The 19,559-nt window shown below is 36.6% G+C and overlaps 2 protein-coding genes across 2 annotated transcripts; both read right to left on the minus strand.

Annotated features, from left to right (window-relative positions):
- Positions 1-577: 577 nt before the first annotated feature.
- On the minus strand, positions 578-5,330 carry LOC128713998 (uncharacterized). Its single transcript, XM_053808873.1, has 3 exons — positions 5,300-5,330; positions 4,362-4,657; positions 578-4,198 (listed from the first exon to the last, which is right to left on the minus strand). The coding sequence occupies exons 1-3, from the start codon at positions 5,328-5,330 to the stop codon at positions 578-580; spliced, it is 3,948 nt and encodes a 1,315-aa protein (XP_053664848.1).
- Positions 5,331-14,001: 8,671 nt separating this feature from the next.
- Positions 14,002-19,487, minus strand: LOC128711367 (ubiquitin-like modifier-activating enzyme atg7). The gene is made up of 11 exons (XM_053806238.1): positions 19,285-19,487; positions 19,013-19,211; positions 18,495-18,850; positions 18,221-18,427; positions 18,001-18,145; positions 17,578-17,736; positions 17,330-17,521; positions 17,073-17,252; positions 16,385-16,494; positions 14,111-14,411; positions 14,002-14,043 (listed from the first exon to the last, which is right to left on the minus strand). The coding sequence occupies exons 1-11, from the start codon at positions 19,485-19,487 to the stop codon at positions 14,002-14,004; spliced, it is 2,094 nt and encodes a 697-aa protein (XP_053662213.1).
- Between the last annotated feature and the right edge of the window lie 72 nt (positions 19,488-19,559).

Consider the following 19,559-nt stretch of genomic DNA (forward strand, 5'->3'; position numbering starts at 1 on the left):
GTTTTGAAAGATAGCCAAACGCGGGTTTTTGTACTGTAAACTAATTTTTAATTTAAAACCGTTACAAAAATGTTCAGTTACATTTGATAAAATGATGATGTGCATTATTACGGGGTTTAAATAATTTATGAAATATGATTTCTATAATATAATATATAAATATGTATGTATATAATACTAAGCTTTTGTTAAAAAGATATAGGTTGCATTTTTCATTCCATTCGTTAGTTTAAACACAACTTAGCGAAGCTGTTGTGAGCTTGTCTTTGCTTCTAGATTCGTTTTAATATTATATACGATAAATATGGCCGGATTATTTATTACAAAACAAAAACTAATCGTAAAAGCTAGCATTTGCCTTCGAAGTTTTCGTCCATTTGCTTGTATCCTCCTACTACCTGACATCATGGCTTATTGCAGCATATTTCCTACGGATTATTAGTATTTAAGTACAGTTTGTCAAATATTGGTTTATAGTAATTTCGTTATTTCAATCACACATTGGCAAATGATTGTGATGTCCCGTATCAATAATAAACAAATCGAGAAGTAGAAGCGTAATTACGCGTAATTTAATTTAACCCCATCTCGTGGCCAACGAATAAAGCGATTTTAGTAGTTCGAGGGCACGAGTATCGGAATTATGAGCGGAATGGTATTTATTTTTACTCGATGAAGGATAGCCTAGTGAACTCGAGAGATCTTTTGGCAAGCGCTGCGATACGATGTATGGTGGTTTGAGTTCGGAAGATGCATCCGATTCTAAAGACTCTACAGATCTATATTCTGTATCGATGATGTCAGCCGGAGTTTGAAAGGTCGTTAAGCTTGCACTATCCATTGTTTCCGATGTTGGGATTGCTGTTAATGTAGGGATTGCGGTGGGTTCCGTGATAGTAGTAAATGTCGTTGAAATACTACTATCAGCCGTTGTTTGTACTACCGTAGACGGATATGGTGTCGTAGTTGACTGTGTCTGTTGTGTATCGTCATAGCCATTAGCCCATCTGGCTTGGGTAGTGATAAAGTTCGGTAAGTAGCTTGTTTGACCCTCATTGGAAGTGTAGTACATTTTCGTTGTAGCTTCCGTGGTTTGAAAGTTGTTACCTTTCGACCACTCCTCACTGTTAACACGTTCTTGACTTTCACGCTCTTCACTGCTGCTGGCATCGTTTGAGCCCGTAAACGCTTTGGCATAATTTTCTGTCGTTGCCGCCATGTTAGGAGTTGTTGATTTATCAGCTGAAACATCGTGCAAGAGATTTGTATCTCTGTTGTACCCAATTTCTTTACCTCGACGATGTTCTGCCTGTCGAGTGTGGCTATCGGATAAGATACGTAGCTCGTCAGCACTTTGAGGATTCATTACACCACCAATGTTAATTAATGCCTCTAGCAAAGCTTTGCGCGATTCTTCATTCGTATTTGTTGGACTATCGTCACAGGTACGTATAAGAAGCAGAATCAATCTTCGCATCGACTTATCCTTATCGGCCATTTGAATTGCTGTCATAAGTTTATCCGCTTGTGCATCGTTCAGATCGCCAAACATTTCGTTTGCCTTTTTTTGCATAAAGGTAACATTTTCGCGTAAACTTTCGCTCATCAATGGCGTGGAATAATCTTCCGTTGCTATTCTTGATGCAGTATCACCCGGATTAAGCAGGGTTCCGTTCCATCCATAATGACGCGGCATATGTATCGCTGGTGTATGTGCTGCTGTTGGTTTGGGTTTTTCAAGTTCCATAAGTTCATCGTTGATAGTTAATGGATCAAAAAATACGGTGTAAGACATCGTAGTACGCGATGATGGCACTATACCGTTAGCCTCGTGTTGTACACTGATGGATGGCTGAACAGTAGCGGCAGACGTTTTGTTTACTGATGTGCCAAATGTTTCCACCGTTGTTGGATTGCCCCTAAAATTATGCAAGCTAATGACGCTGTACTTGTTTCTCTCATATATTGGTCGACTGTTTTGACTGGATAGGATCGATTCACTTTGAGCACGTTGCAATTGTTCGTCATCTTCTAGCACCAGTGTTGTTTTCGGTTTGATTTCCATGGAAAACCGATTGTTGGATAATACCGGGGGTTTTAATATAGATTGCGGGGCCGGTATCGCTTCGGTTACGCTAGCTGTTGATGTTGTTGGTAGCGTGGTAGAGATTGTTTGCGTATTAGTGTCTAATAGACTGTTGGACGGTAATGAGCTCGATGATCTTATGCCTCCGAATTTGTTTTCTTTGTTCTCTATACTAGCAAGATCCGCAAATCGGTTTGAAAAAATCGAGGATGCCGGTGTTCCTAGCTCACTGTTAACTTCATCGGCAAGTTCATTGCGACTGTTTGTTATGAATTTAATTGACAAACTTTTACCTTGTTTTCTTGAGACATCTTCTGCCTTACCCGTCATCTTATTATATTCGGTATAGTAATCAATCGTTGTTGTTGGTATGGTTGATGTATCGGGAATTGTTGTTTCATTTTCCGTAGGATTAGCAGTGATAGTAGTTGTTGTTAAGTCGGAGAAGTCTAGGACTTCATAATTTTCTGCGTCGTGCAACTGGTCATTTTGGATGGCCTTACCGACTGGTAAATACGTGGTACTTTCAAGCAAAGAAGACACGCTTGTACCGTATTCGTTGACAGTCGACCGCACGGGTGTTAACGATTTGTTGGCTGTTTGCGTTCCTGGAGCTTTCGGGCGAATTTCAGTCAAAATGCGTCGAAATGTCACTGGATCTTGCAAGTAGGCCGACAATGCATGAGTAAAAATTTGTGCCAACTCACGAATTTGTGTTGAATTTGACATTCCAAACACAGGGTACCTTGAAGATTGACCTTCCAGATCGTGTTCCATTTGCGAATCCATGTAAAACTCCGTCTCCAAGTGATCGTGACCGTGCATATCTTCAATATGGTTTTCACCATTTTCGTTATTTCTCGAATGAAACAGCCGATCGTATTCATTCAACGTGGTGCGCGTTAGAAGCGACCGATGGCCAACATCAACGTCGGGTTTACGCTCGGACACAATACGCATCCTTCTGTAGCGATCTACGCTTGGACCAACTCCCGATGGATGTTGAAACAGCTCGACAGAAGCCTTTGCTGGCGACGCAATCGTGGAGAACGTAATGGACTGGCCATCGAATGTATTGGTGGCTGCACTAGCCATCACGTCTTCCATGGTTCGTTTCACTGCATTACCATTACCTGCAGATTCATCAATTTTTAGATTTTTGATAGTTTGCATAATTTCAATGGCATGATCCATTATCGACTCTTCGTCTGTGGTACCCTCACGCCGTATTAAATGATTGAATTGGTTGCTAAAGCTGTGGGACTCGTTGGTTTCACCGTTGCTGAAACCGCTGATTGTTGTGGCCTTTGTCGTGACCATGGCATCCCCCGTTATTGCTCCCCTCGTGGTTGTTCTCGAGCTGGTAGTGAACGTGGGTACTGTTGGAGTGTAAAATTGCGTAACTTTGCTGTTTAAGTTCAGTTTTCGTGCAGTTGTATAAGGCATGTAGTTCATCACGTGCCTACTGCTGCTGTTGCTGCTGCTGCTGCTATTCTCTTCCCGACCATCTTTGGACAACACCGAAAGATAATCACGATGTGCATCTTCAACATTGGACTCAACTCTTCTGGGTTTGTTAACGTTTGTTTGATCTTTAAATTTTTGGTCGTGTGCGTAATACGTGTTGAACATTTTCTTTGCTATCGCGGCAAACGATGCACTTTGTGCAGTGTCTTGTATTTCATCCGCTGCATTTAATTTGTTGTTACTTCCTTTTATAATTTTACCACTTTTATTACGCCTATCGGAAGCGAATCCGATCAATTCTGCAGAGTTGATTCTATCGATACGTCTGTTCAATTCCAGCGAATGACGAGTCGGTATTTTACCAGGGAGAAGATTATTTGTGTTTCCTAACAGCAAATGCTTATCTTGAATGTTGAGCATAAGTCTTTCATCACTTTGATTGATAGGTTGGGGTACAGGGTGCTTGCTTTGTAAACGTGCTCTTTTAGCTTGGGTCAGCATTTCGGTACTTTCAGCGAAATGGTTTGGTGTCGCAGCACAGTCCACTTTAAACCACCAGTCACAAATTAAATCGAGCTGCCTAAAGATCGTACCGTTTGGGCAAAGAAACGAGATCTTCTTTCCATCATCGCATATATGGAATACCTTTAAATATAAAAGAAATCAACAACACAAAGAAACACAGGATTTAGTATTCAATCAAAAACTTTGACAAGAACGTATGATAAATGAAATTAAGATTCTTTGTTTGCGTTGGTTCAAAATAGGTGACGCATTAAAAAAATAATTCCTCGTACTCTATACTGACCTGGCAACGTGTTTCCAAATCGGCAAAGTAACCATTTCCATGACTTTTACAGTCAAAAATGGTCTTCGGGATATGGGTAAGGACCGGAAAGTCAATGCCTGGCCGGCCAACCAAACCTTGGTAACTGTTCATATGAACACCAGCAAACGAATTTGTCGCAGTGCCACCGTCGTTTTGCTGCATCAATACGCTTCGAGGAACTCGTCGCGATGGCACATGGAAGAGGTTACGCTGTATGCTTTTAGAATTGCCTTCGATTGATGCAAATTCGGTTACAATAACAAAACTCAAACACACTTGATCAACGTAAGAAGCGATGAAATGAGAAAAAAAATATCAAAATCTGATTAATTATCACGACAGTAGAATTTGAACAAACAGCAAATGTGTTTTGATAAAAACAAAAACTATTTTTCTATACTATTCAAAACAAAATGCTTCAATGAAATAAAATTCGAGGTAAAATCAATGTATAAGAGCAACACGATCAAATATCATGAAATTACCTAATTTAGATGGGATTATTATTATACTTGGTTAATGAATTATAGTCGATACCCGAGCTAATGCGTTCCAGAGAAATATCGAATATTATATGAACGTTTCGACTCGGGTATCGACTGAATTTGAGAAATTTGAATCAAACATAGTAATTAATAATTAATCCAATCAATTAATAAACATAATATAGTAGACCGCCGATTATCCGTGCTCATCGGGACTCAACATCGAAATTATAGTTGCTTGTTTTAAAATTGTAACTTTTTTTTATCTTAAAAGAGTTGCTAAGATGTTGCAGGGAATATGTTAAATTTCCTTTGGAACTATCATTTCCGAGCTGCTCGGATAATCAGGTATCCAGATAAATGGCACCGGCAATGCCGATTATACCAATCGGCACTCCACTGTAATTAGAATAAATTTATGAAATTACTTACTCAAGCGAATGAATAAAGTACAAGGACCCATTTTAGTGTAAGCTTTAAAACAATAAAATAAAAACAGTGCATACAGAATACATTAAAGCGTGTATGTAACTTCAAAGAAATGATGAACTATGATTTCAATTATTACCTGTCGCTCGTAACGAACCTAAGAATTGTGAACTGTAAAAAAACGTTACGGATGTACGATGATCCAACTTTGCTGCATGTGACGATGACTGTGACGTTTATAGCATTTCATGTGCAATACAATTTTTTGCTAGAATCCATTTAATTTTAAATGGAAACGCGGCCTGAATAAAGAAAAGAAGGAAATTATTCGTTTTATCGATTAAATAAAATAATAATTGTGATTTTGTGATAACCGAATAAAAAAGTAGATAAAGCACAAATCAACAACACCACCGATCATAGCTCAAACCTTGTTCCGCGATATGTAAACACACCAAATTTAACTTTATTACATAGCAGAAAACGACGTCCTTGGTATGAATTAGTTGGTCTAGATCTGATCCGTTACTAGGGTTGTACATTTGGTACGGAGCCATTGTATCAATGCCCGTTCCTATACCATTGTTAATGAGAAAAGGTGAAAGTAATTCATAGGATGGATCTGCGATGCGAATGGACTAAACACTGGGTTTTAACACTGCACAGATCGTCATTTCAAATCTACAGCGTAAAGCAGTCATATGATCATGTAGATGAGGGATCGGCACACTTAGCTAAGACAGATTTTGAAAATATACCAAAGTTGCGGACCAGATCCCTCAAACGAGTATTTTGCTATATGAATGAGATTCTTTGTCGATTATGCTGGTGCACGTATTGGTAAATCCTCCGAAAATTAAGGGTACTACAGCTTTTACTGACCTAATTTTTTTAAAAATATCGCCTTGATTAAACCCGTTAGAAAATACGCAACAAATAAACGAATTTTTGGTGAAATTTTCGTTTCAATTTATAAATGATGAATAATCACTATACATAAATGCTTTAATCATCCCATGCTTACTGTAAATCGCAACCTAAGTTAGGTTTTAGACAAACCAAGAATGAATAATCTAAAATAATAATCTTGTGTACATGCTTGGGTGTGTACTTGTCTTCTAAATTGTTTTGTACATCGCAATAATCTGAGATCATGTATGGACTTCACCGATATCTAATGTCATAGATCATAGACAGTTTTGTCGTTTTTTTAGTTTGAAATGTATTATAGTTTAAGATGAATGCAAATTGAACTGAACTATACTTCTATAACAATTTGAATATTTTATCTATATATATAAATATTTTATCAAACGAGCAAGTAGTCTCCTTTTTGCCTTAGCTATATAGCATTCGATTAAAACAATCAATTTTGTTTAACATTTTTGTTCTAATTAGTATTTGTTATTTAAAAAATGTTATTGTTACAACAATACAATTGAATATGTTTTTTGTATTTGTGCGTGAGTTCATATTACTTGGTTCCCATTATTTGGCTGTTAGAATTGCAACTGTAATTTTAGTTAACACAAATAGTGTTATTGGGTTTTAAAGTATAAAATAGTTACTGTAGTAGTATGGTAATGAACATGTGGAGCAATTCCGGTATAACATTTCGTAGATAATTTTTGCCACGTAATTTACCGACAATATACATGTAATAGTAATTTTGTGATTACAATCCACAATGTACCTCGATGCTCACAGTCATCTTCAAATCGAGCACGAGTAATCTTCATCACTCTCATCCCAACATAGACTTTTTCTGTCTAGAGCTGACCTCTCCCATAGCCTTCCAAGCAAACCAGACCAATTATTACGTTAGATTCAGAAATTGAGTGCATGGTATTCAACCCTACCACAACGTCCTCTACCTAGTAGTAGACGCAACTCTGGGAACTTGTTGTTTTTTTTATTATTTGTTATGTAAGCTCTACCATTGTTACAGTACATAATTAGCACTTGGTTTTGTCAGTTCGTGCCAGTTAAATTTTATCTAACGAACAAAATGAACAACGTAATCAAAACAGTTTCCCCCACTTGTACATCCGTTTGATTTTTAATCAAAAAATATCATTTCATTACATTCAAAAAACTCAAACGAGATCACATCATCATTCAGCTGTTAAAAAAGAAACTGTTTCATATAGTAGTATAGTTACCATCGTTTCTCTATTTAAAATCTTTTTGATTCGTCATATGTTAAAGAAAGTGAATTGAAAAGAAATTTGATTTACTGTAATTTTAATAGAACACAAATGACATCAAAACCTATTACATATTCTTGTCCTATGTGAATATATTTTGTTCAGAGGCTATGATACAAGCTGAATCACCTGAAACAAACGGTTTAATTATGACATGAAACCGAAGAAAAAAAACAACATATAAACCAAAACAAACTCATTCACCAAAAACATGTTCAAAACATGATCAAAATCGTATCAAAATCATGATCATTAAGAACGATATTATCAAGAGGTTCGGTTGTGTAATTTATAATTTCAACATTAAATTATTTGTATAATATAAAAAATCGATTCAATAACATATTTCTGCTTCAACAATGGATAACTGTCTTTTTTACTGATTGTAAAACTGCTTAATTCTTTACGTCAACTTATAAAACGCACAGTCGATTTGGTGAGATTGTGGTAACAAGTTGTGGATAAATTGCGCATTGTTTTCAAATTTTCATGACCTCCGCGAACACAGCCAGTTGTAATACAGCATCGAATGAAGCTGTGATCAAATGAAGGGTACAAAAGAAGAAGCATACTTATGGCAGACTGCCATTGCAATGAGTCAGTGAGACTAAATGTTGCATGCAGCGGGATTGAATCTTAATGCAAAGTATTATCGAAGCACGAGGCTCCCTAAAAAAAGTTGCATCAAAACTTCATGAGCCACACAGTCATGCTATGTTTCATGGGAATTTCTTTCTTCTGTTGATTGCACTGTACTTGCTGGTGTGGTAAGAAGCATTGGAAAGGCAGATGGTGTGAACGGGGTTGCAACGAAGTACAGTTTTCTGTTTGTATGGTAATACGTTACCAAACCATCTTCATTCTTTTGGTTTGTTTTCTCTCTGTTGAATCTAAGCAATAGGAGAAGTAACGAGTGAATTAAACAACGGATGCAATCATTGAGCAACTGAATAGCGACCATTGCTGAAAAATAGTTACAATGAGGAAAAAATGTGCGATTGTGCAGCTTCATATTGTTATTTAAACTGTACAGCATGAGTTCTTCTCGAAATTAAAATTTTGCAACTAACTTAAGAAAAAAAGGAGAAACATACAGTGATGAAAAAAAGCTAACAATTGCAAATATCATATGAACATAAATATGTTTGTACTTCCAATGCAAACTTTTCGCTTAGGTGTTCTTTCAATGCATTTTCAGCATTTTTTAGATTACAACGATTACGATTGAAAATTTACTTTTTTTAGTTTGCCTTGCTTGCTTGCTTTAATCTTCTTGCGCACAAAAATGTTATATAGTATATAGCAATATAGCGGGCATAAAGTTATGAAAGACAAATGCATATGATGTGTAGAGAGACGAAAATAATCGCAACATTAATGAATGCATGAAGGCAAAGCGGTATTAAACCAATACTACCGATACGTGCAAAAATAGATATTCACAATAATATGCACAACGCCGATTTCAACTGAAGATTAGAAAATGTTTTGTTGTAACGGACGTTAAATCGAATTGCTGAAGTATTTCTTAACACATGTGCTGAAACGCAAGAAACTACCACGGTCGTGTACGAATCTAGTGAAAGGTTTCAAGTCTCTAATACAGTCTCGCAACATGTAGCTGACATTTTACCCTTTTTTGATCTCATGACCAGGTCTGGTTTTTGCTATGCGAATGTTGAAATGGAATGCGCTTGAATAGGGCGCAATAGTCATACCGCGGAACAAAGATGCACCCATGACACAAAAGCCTTTCCAAACGAGAAAGTCAGTCGAAAACTGGTTATTTTAGAGAGATTTATGTTGATCGGAACAATGCTACAAGTACAAATACCCTTGGACTTTATATAGCAAAGAATGGAAAAATTGATCACATGTGTTACTTTTTGTTAATCACGACATTCGAAAATACGTAAATTTAAACCATTAGCAGATGGAGTTACATGGATGGTAAAAACAACAGAACTCTCTATTTTCTCATTTTGTCGCACACATTCTTAACGAGATGTAGAACGCACGAAACTTGGCAAAAATTTTAACTTTCGACCTGGGTACACATTGGCATGCTATTTAAATCCCATCAACTATGAGCGCCACGTGTATTGCAAAGAAGTACGAACTTTTTCGCGTATTATTTGGCGAAGGAAAATGTTAAAATAAAATCATTTCCACAAGTTAATATAAAATGCAAATGTAGTCAATGGGTGGCACGGTGATGTATTTGATAGCGACTTTGACAGAATCAGCCCAAAATATCTAGCTGCGGGTAAATTAAGTCAAAGAAAGCCAGATTATCAGGCCTAAAGCTATTGAGGTTGTTGTACCACTAATAAGAGAGAAGTAAATGTAAGGTAAGGAATAATTTTCATCAATGCACAGCAATTCATATGAATGGTTTGCACTTATTTAGAATAAAGTCCAATTGGAATAGTACTTTGCCTGCCTCATATTAGGTAATATTTCTTATCCTTGGCTTTGTTAGACTATTCTATATTTACCACGTGGCCCGAAAGTTTAGATACGATTATTTGTCATAAGTTAAGTAAAGCACTTAGGAAGGCATCTTAGAATCGTCACTAATGTACCTTTATGCATTCGGTTAGAGTTGTTTCTCGATGTATAGCTTTCACAAATAAATCGTGTGCAATAGATTTGCAAATTGTTTTGAACTATTAGTTTTGATCGGTTTTAACGGTACTGCAGTCTTAATTTTTGGTTTTTGTCTTTCACATCAAAAATCTCTGTAAAACACATGTTCACTTTAACATAACACTTAAGACAAAAACGTACACCATTTTCTACGACAAAAATGTTTAAAACAACTTATAATTTGTATCTGGCTTACTGTAACACCAAACTTACTGCAACACCAAATTTCTCCAGAAACCACAAGACGCTTACTGCTAAGACCACCGTCCGCCACCGTACGGAGCAGATCTAGAAGTGGCAGTGAATAACGTCTTTACACTATAACAATTAACAGAAGAATGTTCGTGGCTGATGAAAACTTTTATTCCATATCTTTTCGTGTAACAAGCTAACGATAGTCTTTTTCCCTTCTCCATTCACGATCAGCTAGCGCATCTTTTCGTACATCCATTGCTTTGGGCTTTTTGATGTAACTTCACGTACACCTCAGCAGCGAGAGCCATTCTCCCACCTTAGGTTTTAGAGATGCTTCCCACCACTACCCATGAAGTTGAATTCTGGTCAGAGAGCAGACTGTGTGAACTGGTAACCGTTTCATCATTATGGACTTGGTATACTACGCCGCAATTCGCTTTGCAATCATTTAACGATTTTATATTCTTCAAACCATTTTGATTTCTATTATAATTGTACATCAATTTTTGGGATTATTTTCTTAATGTTTCATTTCTTAAATTTTGATTGTTAGATTTTTCTTAATGAATGATCGTTTCTAAATTTTCCAATATTCATATAAATTTATTTTATTAATTATTTAATTATTTGTCATAAAAAAAACATTTGTTTTCAGTTCAGTAAGGTTGAAGAATAAAACATTTTGCTTCAGGACTCGACGTACGCGGATTTTCTAGTTACGCGGATCTTTCCCAGATTATAGCGATCCCCTATAATAGCGTATCTCGGGGACTGCCAGTAGTATTTTTTTTTAGAATTAAGGTTCTACTTATCTCACCATACTGGGTTTCTCATTTCTTCCGTCAACGATGTTCCAGGGAATATGTCAAATATCCTGTGGAATTATCAAAAATGCATTCAAAAATGCATTTACATTCAAAAATCCACGAAATACCAAATTTATAAAATCCACGTATCTGCGAATCCGCGTAAGTCGAAAACCGTGTTCCTCGGGTATTTACTGTACAGGAAGTTCCTGAGATACGTTATTAGAGCTGATCGCTACAATTTGCTCTGTAATGGAGTGGATCTTCATGGTTCCGTAGGCTCTCCTACTCAATTCCGATTCCGTCACGTCCGCGTGCAGAGTGGTAACGTGTTTCACTGCATATACAAGCTTCGGTACAAGGGAGCCACCATCCGGTGGTTAGGGCATGGTGTTCAGAACAGGCGTGGCAGGAACCGCTTCGACATTTACTACTGCTGCATCGACCGCCACCACATATCCGAGGTATGACCTTAAAGTCATCCTGGGGGATCCAATGCTAACATCGGTTGGGAACCAATGTACCGCCAATACATTGGCAGTTAGAATCACATTATATGAGCACAGCAATGACAATGGTAATAGTTTAGTAAAGTTTGTAAAGCAGCATACAATCTGGTTGTTGGAAGCACAAAATTCGCACTTCGGAATATCCACGAACCCACGTGGGTGGCACGTGTTGTTAAGTAGCCGAAGGCAATCGAGCATGTTAAACGTCATAATAAATCGGTGCCAACATCGATTCCGATCACTATTTGGTTGGCCTAGTGATACGTTTTAAAATCGCCCGTCTCGCCCAAATGAAAGTAAACATGCAGGTTCAACTCTACACGGATTCCCTAAGGGGCAGTAATGTCCAACAGGCATTCACAACCACCATAGATAAAGTAAATGATGCGTCCGCCAAAATGGCCGGGATTTGGGATTGGCTGGATGGCGCTCTACCGTGAGCGGCTCCTCCGCGAAGTCCTCGAAGCGGTTGTAGCGCCGAATAGGTAAGTAAGAAAGTAAGCTATGCAGTGTTTAACAAGCCACTTTGTCATGTGAATGGCATACTTCGCCGGTCTTGAAATGCATTTCGTATCCCATGAAGTATTTCCTACCGCTCAAAATGTAATTCCGTCGGCTCGATATGATTTGCGCAACGATTGCTTTAGTTTTTTCACTGGCATTTCAGGCTGAAAACGCTTCCGAACGAAATGTGTTCATGTTTGTGTGTATATGCACATGTGTCAAACCGAATCTGAATGACATGTAAACAAACCAACTTTGAGAATGGCACGTTTTAGTAAAATAGTGATATAATTCGAATAATATACATTAAACAAATTAATTTGTAGCAAATGCGTGAAAAAGTAGTTAAAATTGATGTTGAAAATATGGTACAAACCACGAATGTAAATTGAAAATATGATACAAACCTCAGCTGTCAAATTACTAATAACTGCCTCTCTCTGAGTCCGCGGACTGTCTGTATCTGTACTGTCTGTAGAACCGTTAAAACCACTGCGATGATCTGGCGTTTAACCAGCTTGATAATCTTCAGTAGCTAACGTGGGTAGGAACTGTGGCTTGTAGGCGCAGACTTTACTTTGCGAAGGTAATGTTTTTTTATGAGCCGAAGTACCAATGCATTATTTTTATATAACATTGTTCGAAGAGCCAATGCATTATTTTTATATAAGACTGTTTCTACACAGTTGACGATTGTCGCAATTGCGACTGCGACTCTGTCAAACTCTATACATGGGTCGTCACATCGCGACATTTCGCAATTTTTTTTGTATAGAGCTTGATAAGTCGCAGTCACAATTCCGGCAATCGCTAACAATGTTGGGATGGTCTAACATTGTTCCTAATCAACAATTTCTCCAAACAGTAAAAGGATACCTTGTCGAGGTGATGATTTGAGTAAAATAAAATCAAAAATATTTTTAAATATAGCACTTAGATGACGCTCTAGCCGAGGCCATGATTTAATCGTTACAATTTATGACGATTTTGTTGTTGATGAATTATGTTGATCTGATTCTGATTCGAAGAAATATCGGAAAAATTATTGAATTTTTATTCACCATTTCTTTCAAAAAGTGGACAGTCGAAAAGCTGAATGCATTACGAGTAGATAAAGCCAGTACTTTAGTTTCAAGGAATTTATACTGATAATTCGGTTTATGATACAAGTTGGTTCGCTCTTGTTGTGGGTGGCTTGTTTACACTTCGTCCTTCAATTTCGTTATTTTGATTGATATTTATTCAAAATTAATTCAGACCTTCGGTCAAAAAATTAACTTCCTACAAAATGAATTGTACATATTTATGAAATATATTATATCATTCAAATAACAAGCTGTGCGAATTAGGTGGTATGATTCGTTATACAGTCACTTCCTGTGTTACGCGACACTCAAGTTACGTAAATTCGACTTACGCGAATTTCAAAATTATGACTGTTCTTATTGATTGTGATTTTATGTTAGGAATAGAATTTTTCGATTGTAAAATTTCTTTTTATTTACAGAAATATGTTAAATTTTACTACTATAAAACTTACTGCTGGTAATATTTTACTCTAATTTTCGAAATAAATCTAAAACTTTCGTAATTTTCGTAACGTGAAAAGAATTATAAGATCCCTGAATATTAAATATAAACGATATTATAACAGAAATTCAACTTACGCTAAAACTCAAGTAACGCGAATTTCTCTAGCACGCAGTATTGGAGTAACCCGGGAAAAGACTGTATATTATAAACAATATTATTGGGAATTTAATATTAAATACTGCAATGCTGCTGTTGGCATTACGATCAAACGAGTATCAGCGTACTTATCGCTTCATAAATAATTAGGAATCATCGGACAAATCACTTTCGAAGTCAAGTGTATCCTGAAAAATAAACAAAAATAATAATAAAACAACTATAAATCTTAGTCGAAATTTTACAATATCTTACCTTCTCCTCATTTCCGTCAAATATGTTGGACATCATTTTGTTCAGACCTGCCACTGTTTCAAGAGATTCGGTTCCGTTGATTACATTAATTATAAAATCATCTTTGCTGCAAGCATAGCGTTCGAGAACTGCGGGAGAACATGCCACACAGTTTGTGTATCGCTCTGTAGCAGTAATCATCGATTGAAGTGTAGCGATGTTACCACGTATGGAATGGGGTATAATTCCAAGTAATCCATCTGGTTCTTGTTCTTGGTGAAAAGGATCCGATTTAGGAATCCGATAATATGCAGGAGCATTTCTGAAAATGGTTGTAAAAGATTCAAAACGTAAGAAAACGATAATTGTAGAAACATATTTCATAATTGTTGACCGGGATGGGGGTAGTATGTTACTTTCTCGACTACGGTTAAAGCGACACTTTTCGGTCCCATTTCTGGCAAAATTCATAGAGTTGTTCCTATTAAACTTTTTTTTTTGGGACACCCCACACGGTGGGGCCCTAAGCAGCCCCCTACTCCCCCTACCGTTAGATCCACCACTGCCATAGGATGTTATAATTTAAATTTAATAATTTATATAATTTATAATTTAAAGCGCCTCGGAACTGGACCTTTTTTTTCGTAATGGAACGGTATGAATGGCCCTGAGAACGGTTTATTTTGTTTTTTTTTTTTTAATTCTTTTGGTTCCTTTATTACTTTCTATCCAATTGTATGGTTGCCACTGTATAATTGTAAGAAATAAATCATCGAATCTTGAATTCTAGGTTATTAGTTTGAAAATACTATACCAAATCCCCACATATTTAAGTAGAGAAGTAAGTAAGTAAGTTAAGTCCGCGTAAGTAGAATCCGGGAGTAAAATCGTTTATACTTCAAAGTTAGATACTTGACTACATTCTCTGCACATTATTTATTCAGCCATTTGATAGAATACATTAGAATAAACTAAAAACATATGTTTTATATGTTATATGTTTATCAGATGAAGCTATTTTAGACCAATTTTACACCTTTTTACTTAGATTTTGTGCTATAAACGAACTCGGCTGTCAAATTTCCAAAAATCGCATATCTCCGAATCCGCGTATAAGAGGAACCGCGTATAAGAGGAACCGCGTATCTCGGGGACTGTCTGCATTTTTCATTCGTTTATTATAATTCAACGGACCGGGGGCAGTCCGGTCGCATGATCTGGGACCGAACCATTTCCGATTCCATTGACAAAAAACTGCATTGACGTTACTGCAATATTCCAAGCAAAAGAAGGAGGCGAATGTTTACAGAGATTGTGTAAATGCTACGCCCGAGTCCACATTTGAATTTACTTCCGCAAACCTAAATACAATTTAAAAACAACCGGATATGTTTGTCTGATCGTGCATTTTCGACTATATTATTTGAATGGCACGTAGCAGTGTTTAATGAAGGAAAATTATGATTTTTACAGGTTATTGGATTATATATTTAAATGTCATAAGGTATGTTCTTCTTCGTTATCGGCACAGCAACCTCAAAAGGTCTGGGTCTGCCATTTCTGGCTTTTTTTGGCTTTGTTTACCCTTAGCCGGATAGTCAGTACAACGCACGGGGGATTGATCCGGATCCGTTACCAATACACTACCGAGCCGCCCCTAAGGGACGGTAAAGCCGTGCTCTGGGATTTGTCATATACGACCAACGACAAATACAAACGTATGGCGCTCTATGGAGGTGCTCTGTGAAATCCGATCAAACTTGGTAAAACATCTGTCGTCATACAAATCAATTTGTTTTTTCTATAAACCTCGTAAAACTTGTCGTTCGCACAGCTAGCATATGTGGATCTTGAGTATTTGAAGCATCTGACAAGCGTTTCAAGGGGTAAAATCAAAACAAATCCGTTCAACCGTCAACAAAAATTTAAACATCGCGCTTTGACAGTTTGTCGTATACGACAACTCCTAGAGCACCCGTAAAACATGTCGTTGTCGTTGGTCGTATACGACAAATCCCAGAGCACGGCCTAAGGTATGTTCACACGATACAACTCATGCTCGCTTTTTCATCCTCTGTAAAACTTTTTTAGCATGTGTTGATGTATTAGCTCAGAGATGGCAAATTGTCGCCATGAATATTAGCAACATCGATTTTTATGTTAACATACAGTTGCCATATTAACATGTTCACGTTAGAATCGCCTGTGTTGAGATTAATGGAGACGGTTGAACTGGACTTATAAACACTGTAAGGTATTAAATAAATAACTGAATAAATACTATTTTTTACATACCCATGTTGTATAAGAGAAATCATCAACTCTACTGCTAATGCTGACGCCATGTTAGATACAGCTGGCCTCGTTACAGTACACTGTTGGTCTAATGTGCGATCCTTCATAGACTGATTGCGAAGAAATAGAAATGGTTAAAATGTCATAAAACTAACTAGCTTTTTGTAGTATACGTATAAAGAATACAGGCAGTCCCCGAGATACACTATTATATTGGATCGCTATAACCCGGGAAAGTTCCACGAAACTTGAATTTCCGCGTATGGCTAGTCCTGATGCAAAATCGTTTATACTTCAACGTTACATAGTTGATTTCTTTTTTTGTACTTTATTTATCCATCAAATCAGGTGTCTTTTTGAAAGAATCTTTAATATAAACTAAAAACAAATGTTTCATATGACAAAGGAAAGAATTTTCGACTTATTTTTCATCTTTTTGTTAGATTTTGTGCTATAAATTTACTAAGTTGTCAGATTTCAAACGCTGGCAACAAAATTGCTATGCATTCAAATAGTAACGTTGTGAGACTATTTCAGTGTAATGGAAGTACGAATCTAGTAAAGGTAACTGACGAAATGCTAAAAATATTTTTTGAAGAAAAAACTGATCAACGTGACGAGTTTCAAGATTTCCGTATAAGAAGTACCGTATGTTTCGGGGACTGCCTGTGCATAGAAATGCACTTACATTTCCAGGAGCAACAATATCATTGCAAAAGTAGCATCCCAAATCACAGCTTTTGATTTTACGGAATCCAGCAGGACAAGATAAATCTGCATCACTAGCCATATTAATATTACTGTTTCCAGTTTTTCCATGACGCATAACAAGATACGAATCGAATCCTAATGCAGCGTTTATAATTTGCTACAACACATAAAGGAATAATAGTTATTAAACAGTTATAGATTAATAACAGAAATATGTCATAATATCATACATACCTTATTATAGAAAGCGCCAAGCATAGTTGGAAGCCAACGACTTTCACGTGAGTCTGTCAGTAAGTAAATAACATCATGATGTTTAATGAGACTCACAAGTTTGTATAATATGTCTCTCGTTTCTGCAACTGCATCACCATGACCAATTGTATGTCCGGGCATTGGAATTTTTAGATTAACTCCAACAATTTTCTACAAGCATACATCCTATATAATTATCCGCTACGAATATAATATTTATGATTTACCGCGGCTGGGTTGATTTCAAGCAAACGTTCGGACGCCGTACTGGCCTTCGATTTTCCACCATTTAATGTATCTTCAAAACGGTATAAAGTTTGTCGAATTGGATTCGACATGGAAACATTTCCGCAGTCCACTATTGTAATATTGGTGATGCCCCAGGCCTAGAACGAATGATACAATACAATATAAAGCAAACTGTACGGCAAGCATACAATAGCTTCTTCTTCATTTATACAATTCATCAATTTAGATCACACATACTGATTAGTTAATTATCAATATAAATTCGTTTAACAACTTGAACAACAAAGTGAGCTTAAATAAATAAACATACGAAAACAATAAGGTAAAGATAAAATTTTATGTTAATTATCCTATTGCCGTCCATTATATTTAAAATAAAATTAAAATTATTAAAAACTCACCATCAGTGATCTAGCAACATTGCATCCTAGCGTTCCGGCACCTAGCAGAAGACATTTAGTTTGTTTGATAGCTCCTAGATTTAGTGTTGGGATGAGCCGCCATGTCATAAGTTTTAGATTTAAATCGATTGTATTTTCGGCGAGGCTAATAAAAAAATAATTTGTATGGCTATATTGCGGCATCGCTCATTGGTGCTTTTTCAGAATCCACTATAATTACCTTCCAGGAGACATACTATCGTTTAAAGATGTTACTCGTGGCAAGTATTTACCATTTCCATCAGATTCCCAACCAGACCAAAGTTTCAAATCATTTACATCAGCTACATGTTTTGGAAGATATATAGTCATTAAAGACAATTGAAGTTCACCTGGTGCTGAACCCGTCACTCGAATACAATTTATTCCTTGTTCGGCAAGAACTGGGCTTTTGGAGGAAAACAAAAACAAAGCTAGATAATGTCGGTAACATTACTTAAATTATGATAGCATACCTTGAAACAACCAGATACGTAAGCATCTGTCGTAAGTGCCAACCAAGTGCGAATGAATTTATGTCACTCGTTGGATCGTAATAACAGAAATAAACATTTTCTATATTTTCTTCACGGAAGTTAGTACCAATATTGCAATGTTGAATGTAATCGGGTAGCAGTTGAATGCCTTTGATAGTATGGTAAATGAAAAACGGTTCATTTGGCATTGACTTTTGGTACAGAAACTCGCCTATGCTTGCCCTTAGGTTTTCATACAAGTCCGATGGAATAGGTTGCTCATTTTCGTGCCTGTATGTTAATTCTGTTGGCACAGGGAATGCGAACCAATGGAAGAATTTATACGTTTTTAAATCCTAAAATCAAGAAAACAAATTGTTAATCTTAATCATAGACCTAGGTACTAGCGAAGTCGGGAGATCTGTCTCAATAATAAAATAAAAAAAAAAACAAACAAACAAACAAACAAGCATGCAATGGTAGTCATGCAGGCATAACGAATATTTTCGAGCACTTACTGCGAACGATAGCAATACAAAATGCACCAAATCTGCGCTGCTTTGGATCGTATCCTGTTTCATTAAATCATGGTAAAATTGTACTGCTTGATTTTTAAGAACCAAATTCTTATCACACATTTTGAAGGATTCTAACGTATTATGGTTTAAGAGAGTGCCTTTGCATCGAAAACCGCGCTGTGAGTCATCATGGTATGTACTGAAAATTCACGATAAAAAGTAGTTAGGAACGAATTATTACTTTTTAAAATACTTTTCTTACTTTCACTTACGCATTGAAAGAACTGCACGCAACCTCTAGCATTGTAGTCTTTGCAGCTTTTAACGCTATGGTGCCGTAAATTGGACGACCGGAGTCATCTAAACGATCAATGTCTATTTTGATTTCAGCATATTTATGCCAAAAATCGTTATGAATGAAAGATCGCAGTGGAATAAACTTTAATGTAGGATTTGCAATTGCTTTTTCAGCCATTCCGAATAATCGATGCAGATTATATTGAGCGTGGTAATTCTTGCACTCTGTATACGATATCCCGAAGAGCGG

This window comes from Anopheles marshallii, chromosome 3 (genome assembly GCF_943734725.1).
Source record: "Anopheles marshallii chromosome 3, idAnoMarsDA_429_01, whole genome shotgun sequence".
Taxonomy (NCBI): Eukaryota; Metazoa; Arthropoda; class Insecta; order Diptera; family Culicidae; genus Anopheles; species Anopheles marshallii.